At 39.8% G+C, this 22630-nt stretch overlaps 1 protein-coding gene across 1 annotated transcript in view; it reads left to right on the top strand.

Moving 5' to 3' along the window:
* The window catches only part of LOC121942649 (vasorin-like), a 38016-nt gene extending 16059 nt beyond the window's left edge, over positions 1 to 21957 (top strand). Inside the window, exon 2 of the mRNA XM_042485913.1 lies at positions 17155 to 21957. Coding sequence (XP_042341847.1) covers positions 17176 to 19308 — 2133 coding nt within the window. The 5' untranslated portion in view covers positions 17155 to 17175 and the 3' untranslated portion in view covers positions 19309 to 21957. The remainder of the gene's footprint in view (positions 1 to 17154) is intronic.
* Positions 21958 to 22630: the final 673 nt, after the last annotated feature.

The raw sequence follows: 22630 nt of genomic DNA, 5'->3' as shown, positions 1-22630 counted from the left end.
TCTACTCCCTCAGTGTGCTTGTTGGAGCTAAGGATGGAACAATTTGCAATGTTTTTGCAGATTACAATAAAAAAAACCATTCACAATAAGTTGATAGTGTTGAATTTGCATGATTGGGATAATCATAAAGCATGACTCTAAAAAACAAAAAATGTATCAGGTGATTTACAAATGTCTCGTGTACGTTGTTAGCCCTTTGGCAAAAGTCCTTTAGGGACCAGTAGCATCATATGATGCACCTCAAAATCATAGTGATACATTCAGCACTATGTCGAATTGGCATCAAAGCCCAGTGCTGACTACATCTTGATTTAGGGAATCCAGTTTTCTTGTTTCTTTAGTATCATTTTTCAGTGCTGTTGGTCTAACTATTGTTTATGGAACTACGTGTTTTCAGATTTGTTATCACTGTCATTTAATTTGTTGTGCTATGCTGTTTTCATGAATTTATCAAATGCTTCTGCCAAATTTATTTTATCCAATGCATTACCTGCAACCTTTCCTGAAAGTGTGTTTACACTGCACAGCTGTGCACCCACGTGCATATTACAGGATGCAGTCAGATCCAACAAAGGTGAATTCTGTCCCACCGGGCTTCCACAAACCTAAAATTGAGTCTAAGTTAATCTCTTCTCTGATAAAAAACAAAAAAATATCAAAACAAGAGAGAGGAAATAAATCTCAAGATCTGGGTACAAAAAAACTGTTCCACCTAAAAAGAAAACAAACGCACGGAGTAAGACAGAGTGCCAATGCCACCTTTGACCTTAGTCAACTAAATCACTTGTGGGGTAATTTGAGCTGCTTTTCTGCAGCAATACAGTCGCAACCAAACACAGTACGTTAGACTTACGGTTTACTCAGCACTTTGAATACGATGACTCTTATTTGAGGTGAATGTTCACAAGTTTGGTGTATGTAATTGCTGATAATGAGGCGAGTGCAAAGAGTGCGAGATAGAAAGCGCCTGGTTTCTGTCCTGATTAACGGTCTGCTGACGAGATAAGCACTCTGATGTGTGTGTGTTTGGGTGTGATGTCATCAGTGGTTTCAACCCAGGCGGTTTTGTGTGTTTAAGTAAACATCAACTATGGCCTCCTGTGTAAAATTTCCCCTTGTTGATTATTATCATTTTTTGATAGCAAAGGATTTCGACTTTTCTTGACAAAAGTAGAAAGTTCCATTTAAACTGCACAATTGCTGCATGAAACCCGATTTTCTGGCAGTGACGTGTTGCTCACATAGCACAGGATGAACTTTGTCCTAAACTAAAATTAGTTCCATATTTTCCGTCTCTTGCAGACACAAAGGGTTCTCAGCAGAGTCGCCCTCCCAGGACACGCTCTACGTGTGTGTAGCTGCTTTCACACTGTGAAAAGTAATGGCAAGGTTCAGGTCTGGTCTTGTAAACTCGACTGCCTGGCGTGGCTCCGAACAGCACCACAAAGAGTTAAAAAAAAATCAGATTTTCTGTTCTTGTGTAAAATGCAGCCTTTGTTTCTGGGTCATGAACCAGCCGAGGTCACTGGCTTTAACCAAGCCAAACAAACACAGTTCAGTTTGCACTAATTGATTCCTCTTCCAGCAGAGACAAGAATGAGTGTGTGTGTGTTTACTTTAAAGGATCTGTGAGGAGTTTAAGTAAATAGATAAGTGACAAAGTAAACACCAATCCCCCCCCCCCACACCCAACCCCCCCCCCCCCCCCCCCCCCTTCACACACACACACACATGCCAAAATAACATCCTACTTCAGCAATATACTGTATATCTACACATATTCAGGGTTTGTGCATTGAATTAGTACATTGTTCCATGTTCATGAATTTCTGAAGGTGAACCTATTTGCCAATTCTAATCCACTTATAATTTTGTGTGTGTGTGTGTGTGTGTGTGTGTGTGTGTGTGTGTGTGTGTTTGTCCTTACTGCCAGTTCCTATAGAAGTCTCTCAGCAGTAAATCTGTCCACACTCCACGACCTAACACTGGGTTAATGAGGTGATCCAGCAGCAGGGGACAGTTGGCAGAGGTCTTTGTTTCAGTGTGTGTGTTTTCATGCATCTGGTTTCAGAGTGTGCAGTAGAGGCAGCGTTCACAGTGTAAACGTGTGTTCGCATGAGACAAATTCAATGTGGGGATGTGTAAATAACTGGACCGATTGTTGCTGATTTTCCAGTGCAAGTCTGCCATGCATGTAAATCTCCATCACAAATTACTGAGTAGGTTTTAGTGAAGACAGAAGTCCCATGATGAGTTTATGGCGCTTAGTGTTGAGGCCGCAGTGAAGTCTGAAATAAGTTGTTAGATTGTGTTTTGCAAAAAAAAATTGCTGCACAGCTTTGGAAATGTTTATGTATTGTTTATCAACAGGCAAAGCTTCCAAATACACACATAACCCAATGCAACACACTAAATGACCTAAATGCATACAGTGGCTCTGCATTTATAGTAAGTCACAATGGATAAAAGAATGAACTTAATGAATCAAAGTCGAAGCTCAAGAAAAGTCACCCTGGGTGCATAGATTTTTAATAACGCTGCCCTAAACTCGATCAGTAATAAAAAGGAGTACAGGACAGACCGAAATCAGGCTTTGGTGAGAAAGAAATGAAACTGTCAGAATACACATTTGACTGATCACTTTGAATGAGTCTTTCCTGCATCAAGCGTGCTTAGAATTTTTTAAGATGTCTTGGTAGGAAGGCATGTGGTCACATACACCTAGTGTTAGTGTTTTGAACTGGAATAGAGTTTGGGACAAGAGATTGGAGCATGCACAGTAAGCGCACTGGCTATGAGTACAGTCTTAACGGCCATAAAAATGGGCTTACACAGATATATAATTTAGGTTACAATTTCTCAATGAAAAAAAGGCTACAACCATGAAGTCCCAAGCTAAATTTGATGTGCCTGCCAACTGCTGAGTAAAGTGAAAGCTGTTAATCCTGAGCCCCGAAGTTAGCAAAAAACAAAGTCTGTGCCTCCCAACCTTAGTCTAAAAGATGACACAGGAACCGTTAACATGTGTAGATATTGTGGAAAGTAAGAAAATGGAAAATGTTGGCATTGGACAGAAAAACAAAAATGTTCTGGAAAATAATCTAGGGCTTTTTAGAATTGTTCTATCAACATTCCTGTAGGGTTGTACAGACGGTCACATTTGGTTCACATGGGTCTTTAGTTAAAAACGATTAGATAACATCTTTGGCAGGGTGGTAACTTCACTGTCACATTTCTTTTGCTCTGTTTTTTATGTAATTGCCATCTTTGGTTTCAACTAGAAAAGACATGTATGGCATGATTTTATAAGAGAGCGATGTATCATTCAGAGCCACAATTGGGTCTCATGTTTGTAACAGTTCAGATAAGCTGTAATGGGACAGTATCTGTCTAGACTTGCACAAACTGGAGGCATCTACCACCCCCACTCATCCCCCACAGTCCAGCCCAGCCTGTACCCCGCCAGAGGCCACACTTTGGTAACTGACAGCAGGGCTTAACAAGCATGAAGGGGCCCCTGTTGGGAAAGAGTCCCGCAGGTGATCGTCACTCAGTGATCAGGAGAGATGTATGGAGAGAGGCAGGAGATGCGTAAATGAAGAGCAAGTGAAATGTGTTTGGATTTAAAGCTGCAATGTGAAACAGTGCAACAATGATGATTGGATGCATCAGGAAAATAACAGTTTGTGTCATGGAAAACAAGGCAAACTAAAACCTGTAAAACATTTGATGCTTCTCTGGCTTCTGCCAGCATCGCAGCTTCAGGCGAGATGCAGTTTCCAGGTGTAAACATCTCATTAAGATGAGCGACAAGTGATGACAGAACAGGAATCGACAGATCGGAGAGGGAGGAGGGCGTACCAATAATACACTTCACTGCTTTAAGGTGAAACATTAGCTTATTGTAGCTTTACAACTTTTATTCACGAAAATAAGCCTTTACTGTGTACTTAAAGTAAGTCTTTATCAACTTCAGCTTTGGGAATTATGCTGCCTTCACATGCTCCTCGGAAATATTATATTTACAATATTTATGAGTTGCAATCACATGAACGGCCCTCCAAAGTTTTATTTACGGGTGGAAAATTTCAGTGATGCTCTAGTTGCCAAAAATTTTGATGTTTGCATGACTTTTTAGGGAAGCAGAACTGGTGGAAAACATGGAAACAGTGTCAATCGACTGTAAAAAATTATAGATTTTGTTATTTTGCTCCTAGTAGCTATCATTTACTTTTGGTAGTTACACATTTTGGTGTCTGCATCTGTTAGCTGTAGCAAGCACTAAAGCATGCCAGGTGAGTATACTAACATTGATAACAATGTTATTTTATAACACAAGTTGCTTTACATCATTAATGCGTAAACATCATGGAGAAAAGTCAATATCTGGTCAATGGTAAGATGCTTCTTTTATTAATTCACATATTAAATATTTGTTTTTGATCACATGTTAAGTGTAATATGGTATAAATGTTAATTGCTGTCCATGCACAGTAACCTAGATTAAAATATAATATATAAAATAGCTTCCATGTTGTTCCAACTTTACAACCTCAAAGCACATGAACACAACAAAGTAAAAACAACTTCCCAATTCAGAAACTCTGACATTCTGACATCACTTGAATGCAGCATTATGTGTCTTTAGCTTTTACAAACATGAGTGTAATTTAATAAGTAAAGCTGTCTTTTGTCTATGAATATCAGACTTTGTGTACTTACTTAGTGTACTGTTTGTACTTTAGAGACTTTGAAATGCATTCAGGAAAGACGGCGCAGTAGCTGGAGGATTTATGACTTCCCTTCTGGAGGGATTAAGCACATTTGTACGAGTAGTAAGGAGGGAAGAACAAGAAAAGAGCAGACTTGTTTGAGGGTGTTGCATCTTTTTTCCAGTCAGCCGCTGGCACACCTGTGTGAAGCTGAGTGCAGGTGACATGCTTATTTCCAACTGCTGACAGACGGACTTTGAGCCAGTCAAGTGTGAAGACGCACACTGCAAACACACACACAGCCTTTGCATTCATACTGTAGTTGTTCCTGCAGAAAGTCTAACTGAGCTTATGGCGCCTCATCGCTGGCATTTTATCACCACAGTGGAAAAACCGGTGACACCAAAAGTCATCCTGAATCAGGGTGTGTGCCCAGCCGTGCCCGAGTAAATACCACACCAGGTCGGTTTATTCCTCTTCCAGTGTCTCCTCTCTCAATAGTCTCTGCTGGCTCAGTGAAAGGTGTGTTTACACTTATGTGCACACAGTTAAAGGTACGCAGCTGACAATTTGGTATGTACATAAGCAAGCAGCTTTCATATATAACGAAATTAGCGACTAGCCACTAACGTTATCGTAAAGTTGCAACAATGCTTTTGAGAAAAACATTTTAATCTAATGTGCAAAGAGCATTTTAAGGATGTTATCATTTTAAATAATGTTACTTTAAGGTTAAATGCTGACTAAGACGTAATGTTTTAACTGCAATATTCTGAGGATGTTTTGGTGATGTTGGCAGGCGACAGACCATAGAATGTTGTTTTAATAAAATGTTCCCAAAATGTTACATGAGAACAAAGGAAAAACATTTTCAAAACAACATTCAGAACATGTAATTGAGGACTGAGATTACAGACCATTTTTTGATGAAAATCTAATGTAATGTGATATGTTAACAAACATTTCTTAACATTTTTTGATGCTCATAGACAATGTTACCCTAACTTTTTGAAAACTTGCCACAGAAAACTTGACTAAAACATTTCATTGGTTGCACTGTAGCATTCTCAGAAAGTTTTTAGAACCAAAAATACTAGCTGGGCTGTTATCTGAATGTGTACTGATAAAAATAATACTTTGGGGAATTTACAGTGAGATTTATCATCTCTTAAAAATAACTTATGACATATTATCCCTGTACACACAGATGTCACTTTGACCAAAAGGTCAGTGGCTTAAAGTTCAATCACTGCTTTGTTAAGAGAATGAGGAAACTTCAGTGACATGTTCTCTAGCAGTCGGGCAATAGAGCTTTGTTTAAATGAGCGTGTCCTTGTATGATTTGTATTTTTGTTTAAACCACTGAAAAAAGAGGATACACGTGGATGCTCTGAGCTTTAAACAACAGGATGCATTTTATGATCAACTGCAGATTCTGCGAACAGTTAAAAGCAGCTGTGATTATCAGGAAAAGGAAATGATATGCCAACTACAAACAGGAGAATAAGAAGCTGACAAGGGATGTTTTAAACTATTAAAAACAAGATTTTCCACACATTCATTGATATGTGGCGGCCCACCATGATTAAAAGATCTACCACCACAAACAGATTTTGTATTTTAGGAGCTGGACCATTCATAAGGAGCACTGTTGAAATATATACACCGTTTGGTTATTTGTTGTGCCAAACTCTCGGAGTGCAGAACGTACTTGAATAGAAAGGTTTGGTAAAATGACAATGAACTTGATTTGATAACAGTGAGAAGTTTTCATTGACAGACCATCGTACAAATATGATTAAATGTTGTTATTCAGCTTGTAGTCAATACTCCACATGGTGTCATGAACAGACACGTTTTTACTACAACTACTGCTACTGCAGCTAAACAGTAGTTTCCATCTGCTTTTGCAACTTAACCTGTGGTTGCTCTGATGTGACTGTGCTAAGTATAACAACACAAATGCGAAGACATGATAAACAGAGCTTCCTAAACATGGACATTTTGACATCTTAATGACACGCGAAACTAATAACCTTAATGACGGCTCTGTTCCATTTAGGGGCCAAATCTCTGGCACTGAAATGGAATGCAGCAATTATCAGTGATATTAGTAACTCCTGAGTCTTATGAGCCAAAGTGTGTGCTGTGAGAAAAATCTGTTGATCAGAGTCAAATTAAAATAATTAAGCATATCTAGTAGAGATTAATACGAACAAAATCTATTGGCCTTTCTTCTATTGAAAACATGCACACTTTAACTGTTTTATTTCAGTCAATAAAGTTTGATAATATTGCACAGTATCCAGATGACTTACTGGCATAATTGGATGCATGCATCTACACCACACACGAGCTTGTACTTCTATACTTGTGAGGACACAGAATGACTAAGTACATTTAACCCTAACCCCACTGTGTCATAACAGGACATATTACAACTGCATTATTCAGTTGTCTCACATGCATCTTTGGAACAGATTTGCATTTACTTTCAGTCTATATGTCTAAACAGGCTGTGTAAAGGCTCACTTTAAATGCGACACATCTCTCCTTTTAAGGTTTCAAATACAAATTGTTCCTCAAAAAGGTAGAAGAGCAAATGCCCACACACACACACACACACACTCACACAGACTCATATAATGTCAAGTACTTGTCACTGCAGTTCTGTCTGGAAAACCTTCAGGAGCAAAAACAAAATCTGTCTGCTGGCTTTTGCCCACGAGCTCCTCAAGCTAAACACAGATGTTGTTGTGGAAACAGGCAGGATCTGGTATCTCACTGGAAAAGGAGCTGATCTTCTTACAGCAACCTTTTCCAAACCCACAGAGGAGAGTTAAGGTCTGACAAGCAGCAGCAGCACACCTTAATGTCACTTTGCATTTTCATCATAGCAGCGGCAGCATAGCTGGCATCTCTGCCATTGTGGAGTCAGACAGCACAGCGCCAGGCATCGCTGAGGCAGCAACACGAGCCAAAACCATCCAGGTCATTGTCAGTAATGATGATGGATTATTAGTCAACAATCAACTGTGTTTGATGCAATCATATAATTATCTCTCCAGCAATACTGCGGTTTCTAAATCCATGCCTGCTGAATGCACTTTTGCTCCAACCAGAATGGAAATGAATTCAAAATTCAAGAAACCCTGACTTTCTTCAAGAAAAACTAAATGAAATAGTTTGTAACTGCATGATTATGCTTTAAGTATTCATTTTACAGTATATTATGTTGCAGCTCTGAAGCGAGGTTGTTGAATCTTCAAGCATTCACATGCATTCTTGAAGCAGACACTGAATCCCAACCCTGACACTGACCTCTGACTTCTACATTCGCCTAAAGAAACTTTGTACTGTTTGTGGAGCTACTTCTGGCTATGACAGAGACAGTCTGTTGATAAATCTAACAGCAAGCTGCAAGTTATTCCTGTTAACTCAAGAAACACATGAGCGAGCAGAGACAGAGTGACCAGAGTCAAAGCCATCAGACAAAGTTAAAAGAAGGCACAGAGTACGGAGGACTGGCGAAGTTAAAGAAAAATCCAGCAGACGTCATTTAAATCAGATCACAATCCAGAAGATGGTGAAAGCCTTGAAAGGTGATGTGCTGTCACATACAGTGTTATTAAATTGTTCAAGAGGAGACACTTTATGCTCCCTGGGTGCTCACATGTGTGTTGGGTGTTTGATATTTTATTGAAATGGATAAAAGTAAGAAAGAGGTCAAGGCGAAAGAAAGTAAAAACAGTAAGAGTGTGTAATTGAGCTTTTACACTAATTCATAGTACTGTATTTGTTTGATTATTATTTCTTTTACATTGTGTTTAGTGTGAAATATTTATGGTCAGCTATTGTGAGTGAAAAGTGGTTTGGCTCATGTGATTTACTGTTCACGAGCCCTGAACACATCTTCTCTGCCTAATTTTAATCATTTTAAAGTGAGAGAATTCATGAGTCTCTCTTCATCCTAATATAGACTAAAGGACAGCTGTCACTGCCCAGTCTAGACAGCAGTTGCCACCACTCAGGTGTTAACTGCTTTACAGAAGATGACTAAGTTGCTGGTGATGTCTCACAGTCTCTGGTTAGTTCACATTATAAAACGATAATGCTGTTTTACAGTAAACATCTCTTTGATTAACTGGATTGAAATATGGAAGCAAAGACCAGCAGCTTTGAAGGGCTTTTCCACCTGTGGCACTGATTAAACTTTTGTTTCACATATTTACTCTAGTTTATACCCACTAACCTGCTTGATGGCTACTAAGTGTTAAGCAACAAGTGCACATCCAGAACTTTCAGATGTTTCAGTTGCTGTCAGGGTGCACATTATGTTACATCATTCGTATATGGTATGTTAGGTATGCAATATGTACAGGATAACTTAAAATGAGCAACAGGGCCTGATCATCAAGACGTCACAGCACTGCATAAAAAGTACAATCTATTCATTCATTTCCATCAAACCACTGCACTGACAACTTTTGGAAAGACATTTTTACACACATGCATAGTCCCTAGAGGATACATTTGATGACTTTTGCTATCCTCCAAATTTTCACCCAGTGGCACCATCAAAAATCAAGCTTTTTACTTACTCAGTGAAATATTTCAACATCTAGTGGATGATTCCTAATGACTCTGACGATGCCCTGACTTTTACTCTCACAATGAGGTTTTTGGTTTTAGTTGAAATATCTCAAAGACTATCAGATGGATTGCCATGATACTTGGTGCAGATATTCATGATCCCCAGGGAACCTTTTCTGCTACCATGGCAATCGATTCTTTGTCTCGTTGGGCTGAACTGTATTCCTCTGCATTAAACTGTTGTTGATTTTATATTAGTCCTTTTCAGGTTTTATTACAGTGTGTATTTGTATTACTGTTATTAAAAATAGGGCCTGCACAGAGTCTGTGTATGATGTGTTATCGCCGTTTGTGCATGTGCATACACATCACTGTGCAACTCCCTCACAGCACATACGGATTTTTTATTTGCTGACACAATACCTTTTGGGGCTGAAAGTTTCAGAAAAATTGGAGCTGTTAAACTGATTTTACTGGTAAGCTATTCAGGCGTGAGGTAACAGGATATTCCACTGTGGGGAGTTTCGGGGGTGTGGGAGTTGAGATAAGTTTTGTACCACTAACTCACGTCCCCTTTTTTTCCTTCTTTAAAATGAAGTAATCCCCCTGTAGACCAACTTTCTAGCACAATTTATGATCCCCCACTTTCCTTCTTTGTACCTTCATTCCTGACGCTCCTGTCCCTCCTCCCACAGCCCCTCCAAACCCTTTCTCACCCTTTTCTTAAAGTGGTAATCCTGAAATCTTTTTTGGCTTAATTTCTAATGATGTAAGGTAATTTACATGAAGGCTTCTTTCAGCATGGTACATCCTTTTTATTTATTTCTTTATTGATAGTTAAACTTTCTTTAAAAGGTGTTTGTTGTTTTGGATATTGCTACTTAGTAGTAATAGTAATTGAAGTATTTTTATTATTCTATTTTTTTTTCTAAGAACTGAAAAAGGAAAACATATTATTTTCTGTGCACCAAAGCATTTTTAGCACACCAGACGTCAAACATGGAAAAAAAAAGTATAATCTAACTAAATCGATAAGTGACACCTGTACCTTTACAGCTAATCTAATAGCTCACAATTGTCTGCTCCCTTTGTTGCTCTTTTATCGAAAAACCACAGTTTGTTTTTGTCATCAGTGTTTTCAGTTTGCCTTTGTGAATTCTTAAATCTTCATAGTGCTCCCCACAATCACAGACTGTAAATAAATGAAGAATACTAAACCTCCCCAGCTGGCAAGATTTCACCACATGAGTTGTGCTTTTTTCCTTTGATATCACAGGGAAAAACAATACAATGAAAAGACAAAAGACAACATGTCATGTTGAGCTGCTGCTTCAGTACCACTCATTTGATATGTTTGATAATGAACGGTACGCTCCAGGCAAGAGTGGAAGCTTGTGAAGGTCAGTTAGACTTCAAAGGAGCAATTTTTGTAATTCTACTCGAGTGTTTTTAATCACAAGTTTATGTTAATTCTACATATTTTGCCTGATGAAGGTCTTGTTGCCAAAATGTCACAATACATTTATTTCTTTTGAAAGTTAGACAGTGAGTAGGAATTTCTGCAAACTGAATTCTACATATTTAAAGCTGAATAAGTGCAATAGGAGGCCAGAATAAATATTCATCCATTGTTCACAAAGAACAAATGTAACTGTGAACAATGTTGTCTTTGCATAAAGCTTGTGGTAAAATGCACAGTTGAACGTATTATCCAAATGTATCCTGTGGAGTTTTTGCCCTCTAACTGCTCTATAGTGTTTATACAAGGGCATACTCCTTTTGTTAGTTCTTGTGCATGCATTTCATATGCACGTGAACAATAGACATTCCTACCAATGGTTTTATACTATTCCAGTTATCCATAGCTGACAGTTATGTGCAAAGAAATGCAGCAAAGTGCCAACAACGACAGTAAAGAAGAAGAAAACAGCTGGCAAGTTGACATGGATGTTTAGGAATGCAGGATTTTAAATTCTTTAAAAAAAAAGAAAAAAAATCAGCTTGAAAAATAGAGTACTAGGAAGCAAATGCATTCAACATGACAGACCTGGAGGATACACACTATGCATTCCAGTAAGTAACACTGAATTTCTACACAACTGAATCCAGCACAAGAAAACTGACAATTCAGGATTTGAAGGGTTAAATGTGGAAATAAAAATAGATGATAGACTTCATTAATGTTGCCAGTAGCCTCTGCCTTTGCATTAAATAGTTTACTGAGAACAAAAGTTTAAGCCAGGAATCATGACCACTCCTACAAAAATAACTTCAAAATTGTAACTGAGCGGACTTATCTCTGTTTTTTTTTCTTGAGTAAAAGTCAGTCAAGAAGCAGTGGTGGTGATTGAACGGGATTTTGCAGGACCCCCTCTGTGTCAGTTTGAGAGAATATTCAACACTGTCATATCTGGCTTTTGTCATGCACTTTAAGTTTAGACGAGTCCGTTTTTGTTTACAGCAGATTTTGGATGAATGGAGGCAGCTACCAGCTATCTTTTTCTCTCTCTCTCTGGTATCCTTTCCCTCTCCGTTTACCTCTGACACTCATCGCCTATTAGTCTTCTCTCTCTCTACCTTTCTCTTATCATAGGGAGGACAAAGGTTTATGTGGGCCTTTCAGTCTGTCTCACAGTGAGAGATGGCTGCGGTGTATTATGGGTAACAGAATCCAGCTGTGTTGTAGATTGTGTGTGTGTGTGTGTGTGTGTGTGTGTGTGTATGTATGTGTGCTGGTGTGAACATATGCAGGAATGTGAGTGTGTGTGTGTGTGTGTGTATGTGTGTGCTATGCTGCTCTACAGGTCTTGTGTGCGTGTTGACCTGTTTCGTGTCATTTTGACGGCGATGTTTCGCTTTCATCATGTGGCCTTATCTACACTCCTACAAATAGCTGAGGATACAGTGTGTGCCGTGAAGTCTTAACAGCAGAAGACTCTGTCACATTTAATCATGAAGTCCTGAAGGAGCAAAAAGAACTGGTTAAGCAACTCCACGTTGTGTGAATGCAGGAGTTAAATGTTTCCTGTGCAGTGACTGCAATGGTTAATATGCTGCATGGCAGATTATTGGCTTTGTGATGTGGGTAACCGCTCGACATCAAACAAGAGGGTGAAGACGATACAAAAAAAGAAGTACTGATTCACAGACTGAGCTGTCAGCTCATTCTCTACTTCATCTCTTCCTGCATCCTTGTTTCCCTCAAACTTATCTCATCATTCTTTGAAACACTGAGCCAATTAAAATGTGATTGAAGACACGTTCTCTTAAAATATATTGTTTAGGACCTTTCTGAACTGTTTTGTTTGATGCTTGGCTTAGATTCTGATTTTCAACCTTTCTCTTTTGTCTTTTACATGGCCAAACTGAACATGGTAGTCAAAACAAAAACAAGGATTTTCTTAGCACAGCACATACGTTCTTTCAAAAATCTGCAACATACACCTCCACTAATCATTAGTACTGTCATATCAATCAGGTATTGTAATTGTAAAGGTTAAAATTCTGCACAAGCTTCTATAAAGTCAAGACAAGCAACTGAAACCAAACTCTTAAAATCAACAAGTCATAAGTAGCATCAAAGCAGAAATAATGCAAATAAAATCTTAAAGTGAATGAAATATCAATCTGTATTGATAAAGCCAATCAAGGATCAACTGTCCAGTAATATCCAAGTTAAAACATCGAAAACTATTGTCAACTTTAAGATAAGCTTGTTGTTTTTAAATTCCCATGGCACTTCTGTTTGGCCATTTCCATCCCAGCATACCTCCTTCCTAAACATTCAAACAGCTGACCGTCTTGTATCGATCACAGATCCCTGAATTACACGTTAAAATCCTACTGAGCTGACTTAGTGATATCAGTATATATCATATTGTTGTCCAAAGAATCGATATTATACTGTACTGTTATGAAACTTATGATTTACACCCACATTACCAAAGTGCACTATGACTTGTTTTTCAGTGGTATGAGATTTCCCAAGTACAATAACCACCCCTGACTTCTATTTTTTAATGTTTTTTTTACATGAAATATGTGTATATAGTCTGACAGGCAGTCAGGAGACGTGTGTGGACAAGTGTGATTCTCCGCTGTTGTTCAGTACCATAGACAAGCAAATGTACACTGCATAATAAACATGTTTATATACCGCAGTTTATGATTTAAATAAACTAAACATAAACCTAAGTAAGTGAAATGTTCACAATGTGGAAAACCTGTCTTTGGCTTCACTACATACCATGAACAATCAACACAACACGAAATGTGATAACATTATAAAACAATAAAGCTACATTGACAATAGCCACAACAAAAAGAGGCCATCAGCTGATCTTTTGATGACATCAACACATGAAGATACTTTTATCTCTGTCAACAAAAAACTAAAACTCACTCAAATAGAAAAGTTCATACTGAACTTGGAACAAGGAACGCTTTTTGTCTCCCCCTGATCCAAAGGGAGGTCAGAGGTCAGGTTCAGCCACAGAGCAGCGGCCCTGAAGCATGAAGGGATTCAGTTTCAGGATGCTTCAGCAGGGCGGATGCTTGCTGTCATGGAGGTTTGACTCCTCTGTGGTGAAGGTGTTTCTACCCTACCACCCAGGTGCATGTAGCACCCGGCGGTGTGTTTCCCTGAATTAGACTTGCAGTGAAGCTGCAACTGACACATGCTGTCAGGAGGGTTTTACTACAGTGCATGTCCGGACACAGGCCTTGTGGAACAACAAAGCCGCAGCACAACTTTTCTTTATACATATTCCATTCATTCCTCTCCTCCTCTGTCATCAAATTATTCACTTAGCCAGTGCGGCAGCAGCAGCACCCTTAAAGGAATGACAAGCAGCTCCTATTATAACCCTGTTACTGTTCTATAAACAGTAAGTCACTGCACACAAAGAAAGATCCAGATTCTGCAGCAGAGTCTTTAAATTTAGACATGCACCTCGAACAAAAGCAGTCATGTGCCGTGTCATCGCAGTAATGCTTTGTCATCAGCATCCATGTACACCAAGGTGTGCGCTGTTGTTTGCATGAGTCTTAGTTAGAATAATGGTGACAATAACTGATATTTTTTTCTTCTGGCTCTTGCGACAGCGTGGTTTGATGACTTTTGCTCTTTTGTTATCTTCACTTGCTTGGTCCCATCAAATTCAGTTTTATCGAAATTGTAAAACTCGGTTAAAGACAATGTACTTGATTCCACACATTTAATATTAAAGTCACCCAGACAGAAATGTGTTTTACATCATGTTATTTTACTTGGATGTCTGAGCTTCTCTGTGCAGAATGATGTATGTAGCCAGGTTCACTAGAAGGCTCAGTTTAAGGCTCATGCATCTACCAAAGTTTAACAACCAATAGCTGCATTTTCTCTCCAGCAACAAACAGGAAGCAGCAAACCAAGTAGACTGTAATCATGGGGGAACTCCAGTGTAGTACAAAAAATGAACAAAATATGCTTCTCTTATGATGTGGAAAAGGACAAACTAGTTAAGTTGTGGAGTGAGCAAGAGTCTGTGTTTAACTTCGCATTTATCTGATCCACCAAATAGCTCTTATTTAGTGAGAAATCTTAACTTTCCAACTTTTCATTCCCACAGTTTCCTACCACTCAAATAATGTAGCTAATCAACAAAGTCTGGTGGCAATTTGAGGCAACAAAATTTAAAATGTACAGTTTACGCGAATACAGCTTATATCAATGGCAAACTGATAATACTGGACGTATGCGGCTTTTTAACTTGTATCTTTAACTCTTAAAGTCCCTGTTTTGGTTCTTTAAACACCCAAAAACTTGTTTTTGCTCTTTCTGTCAATAGTCGCTTATTTAATCTCGCAGAATACCTTTTTTTTCCCCCACTTACCCCCCTTTCTACATTTCCTTTTGTGCTTAATAAAGACTTTGAGAGAATATTGCCTGTCAGGCTGACAGACTCTGACCTCATAAGTTATGAGGAGGTGGGGGATAAATGAAGGACACAGAGGGCAGAAGAGCAAAGCTGCAGGGCCGGAGGTACGCTCCTGACTTTAATAAAACATCTTAGGTTTCTTTTCAACTTCCACCTCAGGAGTCCTCGAAAGGGCAGGAGTGCAAGAGTTTACTAACACAGGCCAGGTCAGTGCAGAGGAGGGGAAGTGAGATGAAAAAGGGGTGATGCACAGATTTGTACTGCATTTTATAACACATGGTCAGGGAAATATTGACAACAAGCAAAAAGCCAAACCCTTAGGCACAGACAAATGGTCCTCGCTAAACCATTTATCATCTCTTACTCCTTGATAGAGATGGTGCACTGTCCAAGTGTTGAAATGCTGCCATTATTTGATATTATTTCTCAAAATGAAATTTCAAAGTCTCTTGATTTTTATTAGTTTTTTTTTATCTCTTTCCCCTCAAGATAAACTCCCTTTGACTGTTGCCAGGGTCACTCTCAAGTTTCAGTCTTTGTGACTCTTGGACCGTTTCACACCACAATAACCCGTCCAGAATAAGCCTGATGAAATCAAGCAAGTTGGAAAAAAAAAAGTCTGTAGGGGCTCCAGCTGGTCTGGAGTTGAAGGTCACAGTCTGCAGACTTGATCCTGACATATGACTGAATCATTTATTTCGACCACACAGAAGCATTTGCAGTCATCTCTATATAATGTGTGAACTTAGAGTATATCTCAGTCTACCTGAGGCTACATTGGAAAGAAAAACAAGCTTTAGTTCATCCAGTTCAAACAGATATTTTCACGGTAGAAACCCTGAGCTGGCTTGTTGATCAAACTCCAATGAAACATAAAACAAATATCAATCAAATGTAAAGTATTTGGACAATATTAGGTTTCTTCTTACGTAGGTAGAAACACATGGACAGTTTACCTATGGTGTGAGAAAATATCCAATTCTCAATACAAGACAAGGAAAGGAAAATAAAGAAAATATCTTCTTGCTCTTGCAGAAGCCCAGGGCACTCAGTCACTGTTTGTATGGACCATACTTTTTCTTTAGAGAATCTGCATAGACAGAATTAAAAAGAAGATAAAATTGGGAAAGAAGGACGGAAGACAGGGAAAGTTTGGAGGTTTGATATGTCTGTGTTTGGTTAATAAAACCTTATGCCATAATCTTTACCTCGAGTCAAAGTCATATGGTGGGCCCTGAATTTCCTGCATTCCTGTATGTCTTTTTTTTTGGTGACATGATTATGCAAATATGTCAAAAGATGTGATTTAGTGTACGTGTGCAACACACTCCAGGGATATGTTTGTATGTAGTAGCTGTGTGGTGCTGCGTGTGTCGAGCTGCATTACTGCAGACTCGGTTTCACAGGCTAAGGACCGTGTCATAAACACAGGGAAGAGGCTGAATGGGTTTCTCAGTTACCCCTGGAAGGGTCACTCTGGGTGGGCTGTGTTAACCCATTGCCTCTGCCTGTGGGTCCTGATCCCTGGGGTGTCTGTTCATCAAGGATAGAAAATGGCAAATTCTCTATGATGGAGCAGTGTAACTGTTTGTTTCTATGCATGTGGGGGCTAAAGTTTGTTGATTGGCTAAAGTGAGCTCGTAATACATCCATTGTATTGTAATTTATGGTATAAATGAGAGTGTATAGACGCATTTGTGGAAGGGATAAGGACAAAACTCCTTATGCATTTGTTTGTGAGATTTGGGGTTTAGGCATAACATTAAGAAAATATATCTTAATGTTTTTTAATTTCTAAGTTATAATGTCTATTTACACTATTTTATGTCTCAATTTGTCACTTACTGTAAAGCCTTACTTTTATTATGACCAGATTAGTAAGCGAATGGTGATTAACGCCAACCATTGTCTCTCTCTCTCATGTCTTACAGGGTTTAAGGCCTGACATCACCATGCTGCCTTACTTCCTGCTCCTCTTCTTCTCATTTGGTCTGGTGTTATCCTCCGACTGCCCAGCTGAGTGTTCCTGCCAGATGCCAGACTCGGTATTCTGCATTCATAGACACTCCAACGTTGTGCCTCGTGTCTCCACCACCACCCAAAATCTATACATCTTCCAGAATGGCATTGACACTTTGTCCCAAGACGACTTCGAAGGCCTGGTGGAATTGGAGTTGCTAGATCTGAGCCAGAATGAGCTGGCAGAGATTCCTGATGGTGTGTTTGAGATGTTGACTAAGCTGAAAAACTTAGACCTTTCCTCTAACCACATTACACACATCTCCAAAGGCAGTTTTTCTGGGTTGGTCCAGCTGGAGAGGCTGTATCTTCATGCAAACCGCATTCAGAGCATCCATTTGGAAGCTTTTGAAAGTTTAGAGATGCTACTGGAACTCAAGCTCCAAGGGAACCAGCTCACCTCTCTGCCAGCCCTTCATTTCCCTAAGCTTCTGCTTCTAGACCTCAGCCACAACAACATCCCAACTCTGGGACCATCAGATCTCAAGACTCCCCACCTTGAAGCCCTTAAGGTGGCCTCTCTGGGGCTTACCTCTGTGGATGAGGATCTTATAGCCTCCCTGGGGAACCTCCATGAGCTTGACATCTCCACAAACCAGTTAACTGAGGTGCCCCTGGCCCTAAAGCAGGATTCCCTCAAGGGGCTAATCAAGCTCAGCCTGGCTGCCAACCCACTGGGTGAGCTCAGAGTGGAGGACTTCCAGAAACTGATTGGACTTCAAGAACTGGATCTCAGTGGACTTAATCTCCAGGGATTTTCCCAGAGTTTCTTCCAGACCTTCCCTAGATTGATGCACCTGACAGCAGCTGAGAACCCATTTAACTGCTTGTGTCCATTAGCCTGGTTCCCTGTTTGGCTAAAAGAAAAGAGTGTAAATCTTGGGAGGCCTGAGGAAACCAGATGTCACTTCCCTCTAGTCAATGCCGGAAAGATGCTTTCTGCGCTGGAGCACAACGATTTTGGTTGTCCACCTACCACAACGGTGCTGATCGGCTCCCCCATTGGAAGTACTCCTGTTCCCCAGATGCCCACCACATCTCCAGAGACCATCCACACCAATGCTATTCCTCCTCCTCCTCCTCCTCCTCCACCCAGTGAGACAACCGTTTCCTCAAAAACAGACAGCCCCCTTTCACCAGAACCTCCAGTATCCCCAAGCTCCACCAGTGGGGAGCTAGGGGAACACATCTGCCCAACAAACATCTGCCTTAATGGCGGCACTTGTAATTTTGATCCACTGGGTCAACTCAGCTGTCTGTGTCCCTCTGGAACTTCTGGCCTCTACTGCGAAAATATGGACGAAGTTCCTGAGCCGCCAAAACCTTCAGCAACACAAGTTTTGCCAGTTGTCCCTGCTGTGCCTGTTGAACTTGATGCCATCAGCTCACGGCAGGTCACTTCGACATCTATCCTTCTTGACCTGCACCGTTTCATTGAGACACGGCCACACATCCGTGGCATCAGGTTGACCTACCGTAACCTCTCAGGGCCTGACCGCCGCCCCATTATCCTAAGTGTACCGGCATCTTACCCTGAGTACACTTTGCGAGGTTTGAGACCAAACTGTACCTACTCAGTCTGTGCCAGTCCCCTGGGTGAAAGAATCAACTCTAGGGCAAACATCTCAATAGAAACAGGGTCGTGTACAGAGGCTCGCACTGAAGGGGTTTCGCAGACATCCTCAGAGTCCAGGGTGGAGACACAAAGTCCGCTGACATACACGCTCATCCCAGCAGTGGCTGCACTGGCACTGGTGCTGGGATTGGCTGTGGTGGCTGGAACAATCATCTGTGTCCGAAAGAGGAGGCAGGCCAAGGCAGAAATGGAGCTGGAGCTTGGCCCAGCAGATCCTGATCCCATGGAACTGGAGGGCATGAAGGCATGTCTGGAGAATGGGGGAAATGGTACGCTACCCCAAAAACAGCCTGAGATTGACCGCTGTCACACTCCGCAGCCGCCTTCATCATTGCAACAAAATGGGGGTTTGGACTATGAAGTACCCTTGATGCAAGGACACTGCCCATCAAATAACAATCTAGCATCCTTAAAGCCATCTTATTTCTAAGATGCTATAAAATACAAACACTTGGAAAGATTTTTGGAAAGAATGGGCTTGCCCATTAGAGAATCCTGTCATGGCTCACTTAGTGGTTAAAAATAAAATTATCATTCCAATATCAGAAATCCACAATTTTAAAAGTGGCACTTACTATCTTTGTTGTCCAAATGGCAACACTACAACTAGATCATCTATTTTAGATACTGAATGATGAAATTAACATTACAGCATATTGGCAATGTGCTAAACCACTGTGGGACTATGATCAGGATGTGGTTTACAGTCATCTAGCAGAGTCTAATGGTGGTGAAACCTAACTAAGTGATTAAAGTGCAATCGACTAGAAGGGTCTTAGTAGCAGACTGAAAACGGAAGTGCCTTTTTGCATTGACATAACTGTAACCAGTCGCTCATTTAAGAAAACTTCTTTGTTTATATAAAAGAAACTATGAGGATGAGCTATAATCCTGTTGCTGGATTTGGGAGATATGGGGGAAAGTGCCCCGGGGTTTGAGCTACAAAACTGGAGGAAGTGACAGTGGTGGAAATAAAAACGGTAATGCAGATGAACTCCTGGACTGGTACGAAATGGGTTTTTGACTGACCCCAACTGCTCTGTGGGGATTATAAAAAGAACTTGCACTGAAAAGAATTTCTTTTCCTCTCCAGTGTCCCAGTCACGAACTGCCACAAGACTGATGGTCACATAAAGAAATGCAATAAAACAAAACCTTTGAAAAATATTTTGCAAAGCTAGTAAAAGGTTGATGACCGTAAAAAGCTGTCTAAACGTCATATTTTGCTGTTGACATTATCTAATCTGAAAGAAAACTTCAAGTTTCTCCACATGTGGAATTGGATTCTTCCGTGTCAACAGATCTACCATAATTCTCTCCACACATCCTGAGGCTTTTGGCTCTGTGGGAGATGAATTTGCTGTGAAAGATAAATGGACTGAATGAAGAGCCATTGAGAATGGACTTTGCCTGCATTGTTCTGTGACGGGAAGGCTGTTTTGTCTATCTTATATCATGATATTCTGTTTTTGCCATGTTTTTTTTTTGTATTGTTATGTTATTAAGCTTTTTTGCTGTTGATGTCTATTCAGTATTGCCATCGTTGCGAGTTGAAAGTTTTTAAATTGTTCTTTGAAAAAGCTTGCATAAGTCATCATGGATTCTAAATCTTTTTTACTTGCATTTTAGGTCACATGTCACTAAAACTTTCCAGGGCTACTTGCAGTGAGTGCTGAGTAAACACTAGCTTAGATTCTTGAAAGCACTAAAGCACTAAAAACTACCAACAATAATCAAAAATCTACTAAAAAGTTTTAATTTAAGGACTAAATTATCATCTTTACATCATGCACAGAATACTTTTGTATGTGGTTTGCCAAAAATATGTTTGAGGAGCTTGCAAAGTCAATGTAACTATCATGTGTCAGACACTTTATATACTCTGCAAGGTCTGCCAGCGCTACAAAAGGACAAGCCACAGACTGTTTTTGACAGCCAAAGTTCCCAAAATTGTGTTCAAAGGCCTTTTGCCGCAAAACCCACTCCTATAAAGCAGCACACGCGTGCTGAGAAAAGAGAGTAAGTTCAAAGAGCCTGAAGGAAACTTGCTGTGACTGTCAGTGACTTTAATGCATAAGTTTCTTCTTGGCACTGCTGACCGAACCGTTTTTTGAGATACAATCTAGACAAGGTTCCCCTGTAGCTGTTTGTTCTCACTTCCTCTCACTAGCTCTGTTCCACTCTAACCATCCAGTGTGTTTTGTTGCCGTAGAATTATTGTCATGTGTGTTTGGAGACGGTTTTGCTTGTTTACGGCCAACCAGACTGTGAAATGCACAGGCTAAGTGCACCGTTCTGATGTATTTGTTCCCTTTTTCCTATCTGGGGCTGGGAATGTCACAAGCGTTTAGTGTTACTTCTCCTTTTTTTATATATATATATCTTTTCCTTCCATGAGAAAGAATCTTAATTTGCCAAGTATAATAGGTTTACAGAGACATGCCTAAGCAACATTCGTGCAGAGCCTTACTGACATCTTGTAGTGTCATGTTACATGCTTTCAAGAACAAAAGGGCCTTTGTTTTATCTCACAAGATACTGAAATATATTACATTACAAACTACAAATGAAGAAACATGAAATGTAATGTAATCAGTTGTTAAGAAGACCTTGGTTCTTGGTGATCTACAGTAACAGTAGAAAGCTTGGATGACTGGGTTTTATCAGTTTTTTCAGGTGTGTGTGTTTTTGCTTCCACTACTACAGTACATTGTCTGCTTTATAATTGAGTCCATGCACTACACTCCAGCACTGTCCAAAATCAACTTACCATTCTCTGGCTTCTCCACTTTCCTTATTCTGTCAATATTCCAGTATAAACACAGACACAGATGCTCATATATCTGCTCTCCAACAATATATCAAGTGGAAGACTCTTTGCATGGCTTTGGACAGTGAGAGGAGCAGGAAATGTTTGAAATATTTTCAACATGCTTGTTACAGAACCTTCCCTGTTTATTTAGGGAATATGTCTTTTTTTCTTGTTTTATGTTTGTCTATTACGTCAATGATGTTTTTATGTTTGTGAGAAAAGCAATGCTGAGAAAAAAGAACAGTATTAAAAAGGTTTAATGTTAAATCTGCCTGTGATTTTGGTGAATGGTGTTGCCTTAATGATTCAGATTATTTTATATGACCTTATGATAGAGCAGTAATGTACATGCTTATGTGTTTTATTCCTCCTTGTGGATTTGAGGAATTCGTGCCCATTTGAGGCTGTAAGTCGGGTTTGAATGTTGTCATAGAGCAAAGTTAAACATAAAAACAGAGCAAGGATTTCCAGTAACAACAGAATCTGATTGCACACGGCCTGTATCTCTCAATAACCTCATTACACTCTTTCACACACACATTCGCTCTAACCTCAACCACAACATGATTACTTTGTGACGTGATGTAGGTTTGTGGATGGAGGTCATTTTCTGTATTTTCCACTAATGGCCAAAAACAGATGCCAGAGGAAAATATTACAAGACAACACGCAGTTTCCAAATAAAAGACATTGCATAGCTCTGCTGCTTTTAGCTACTGGCTGTATTCTTGTTGATTTAGCATTTTCACATCTTACCAAGCACTTTAAACAGCGCAATAGGATACATCCAAACTTACCATAATGAATGCAAAATAAAACGAATAAGAAGAGAGGATCTTTGAATCTGGTCAGTTTTAACTACCAAGTAAATTAGAGATTATCATTTCAGATATCGAAAAATGGGCAGTTTGATCTCACACAGTCTCTTCCTTATTCTGGA

The sequence above is a fragment of the Plectropomus leopardus genome, chromosome 4 (assembly GCF_008729295.1).
Source record: "Plectropomus leopardus isolate mb chromosome 4, YSFRI_Pleo_2.0, whole genome shotgun sequence".
Lineage (NCBI taxonomy): Eukaryota > Metazoa > Chordata > Actinopteri > Perciformes > Serranidae > Plectropomus > Plectropomus leopardus.
The sequence above is the reverse complement of the archived record's forward strand: the minus strand, read 5'-3'. Positions and strand labels throughout refer to the sequence as shown.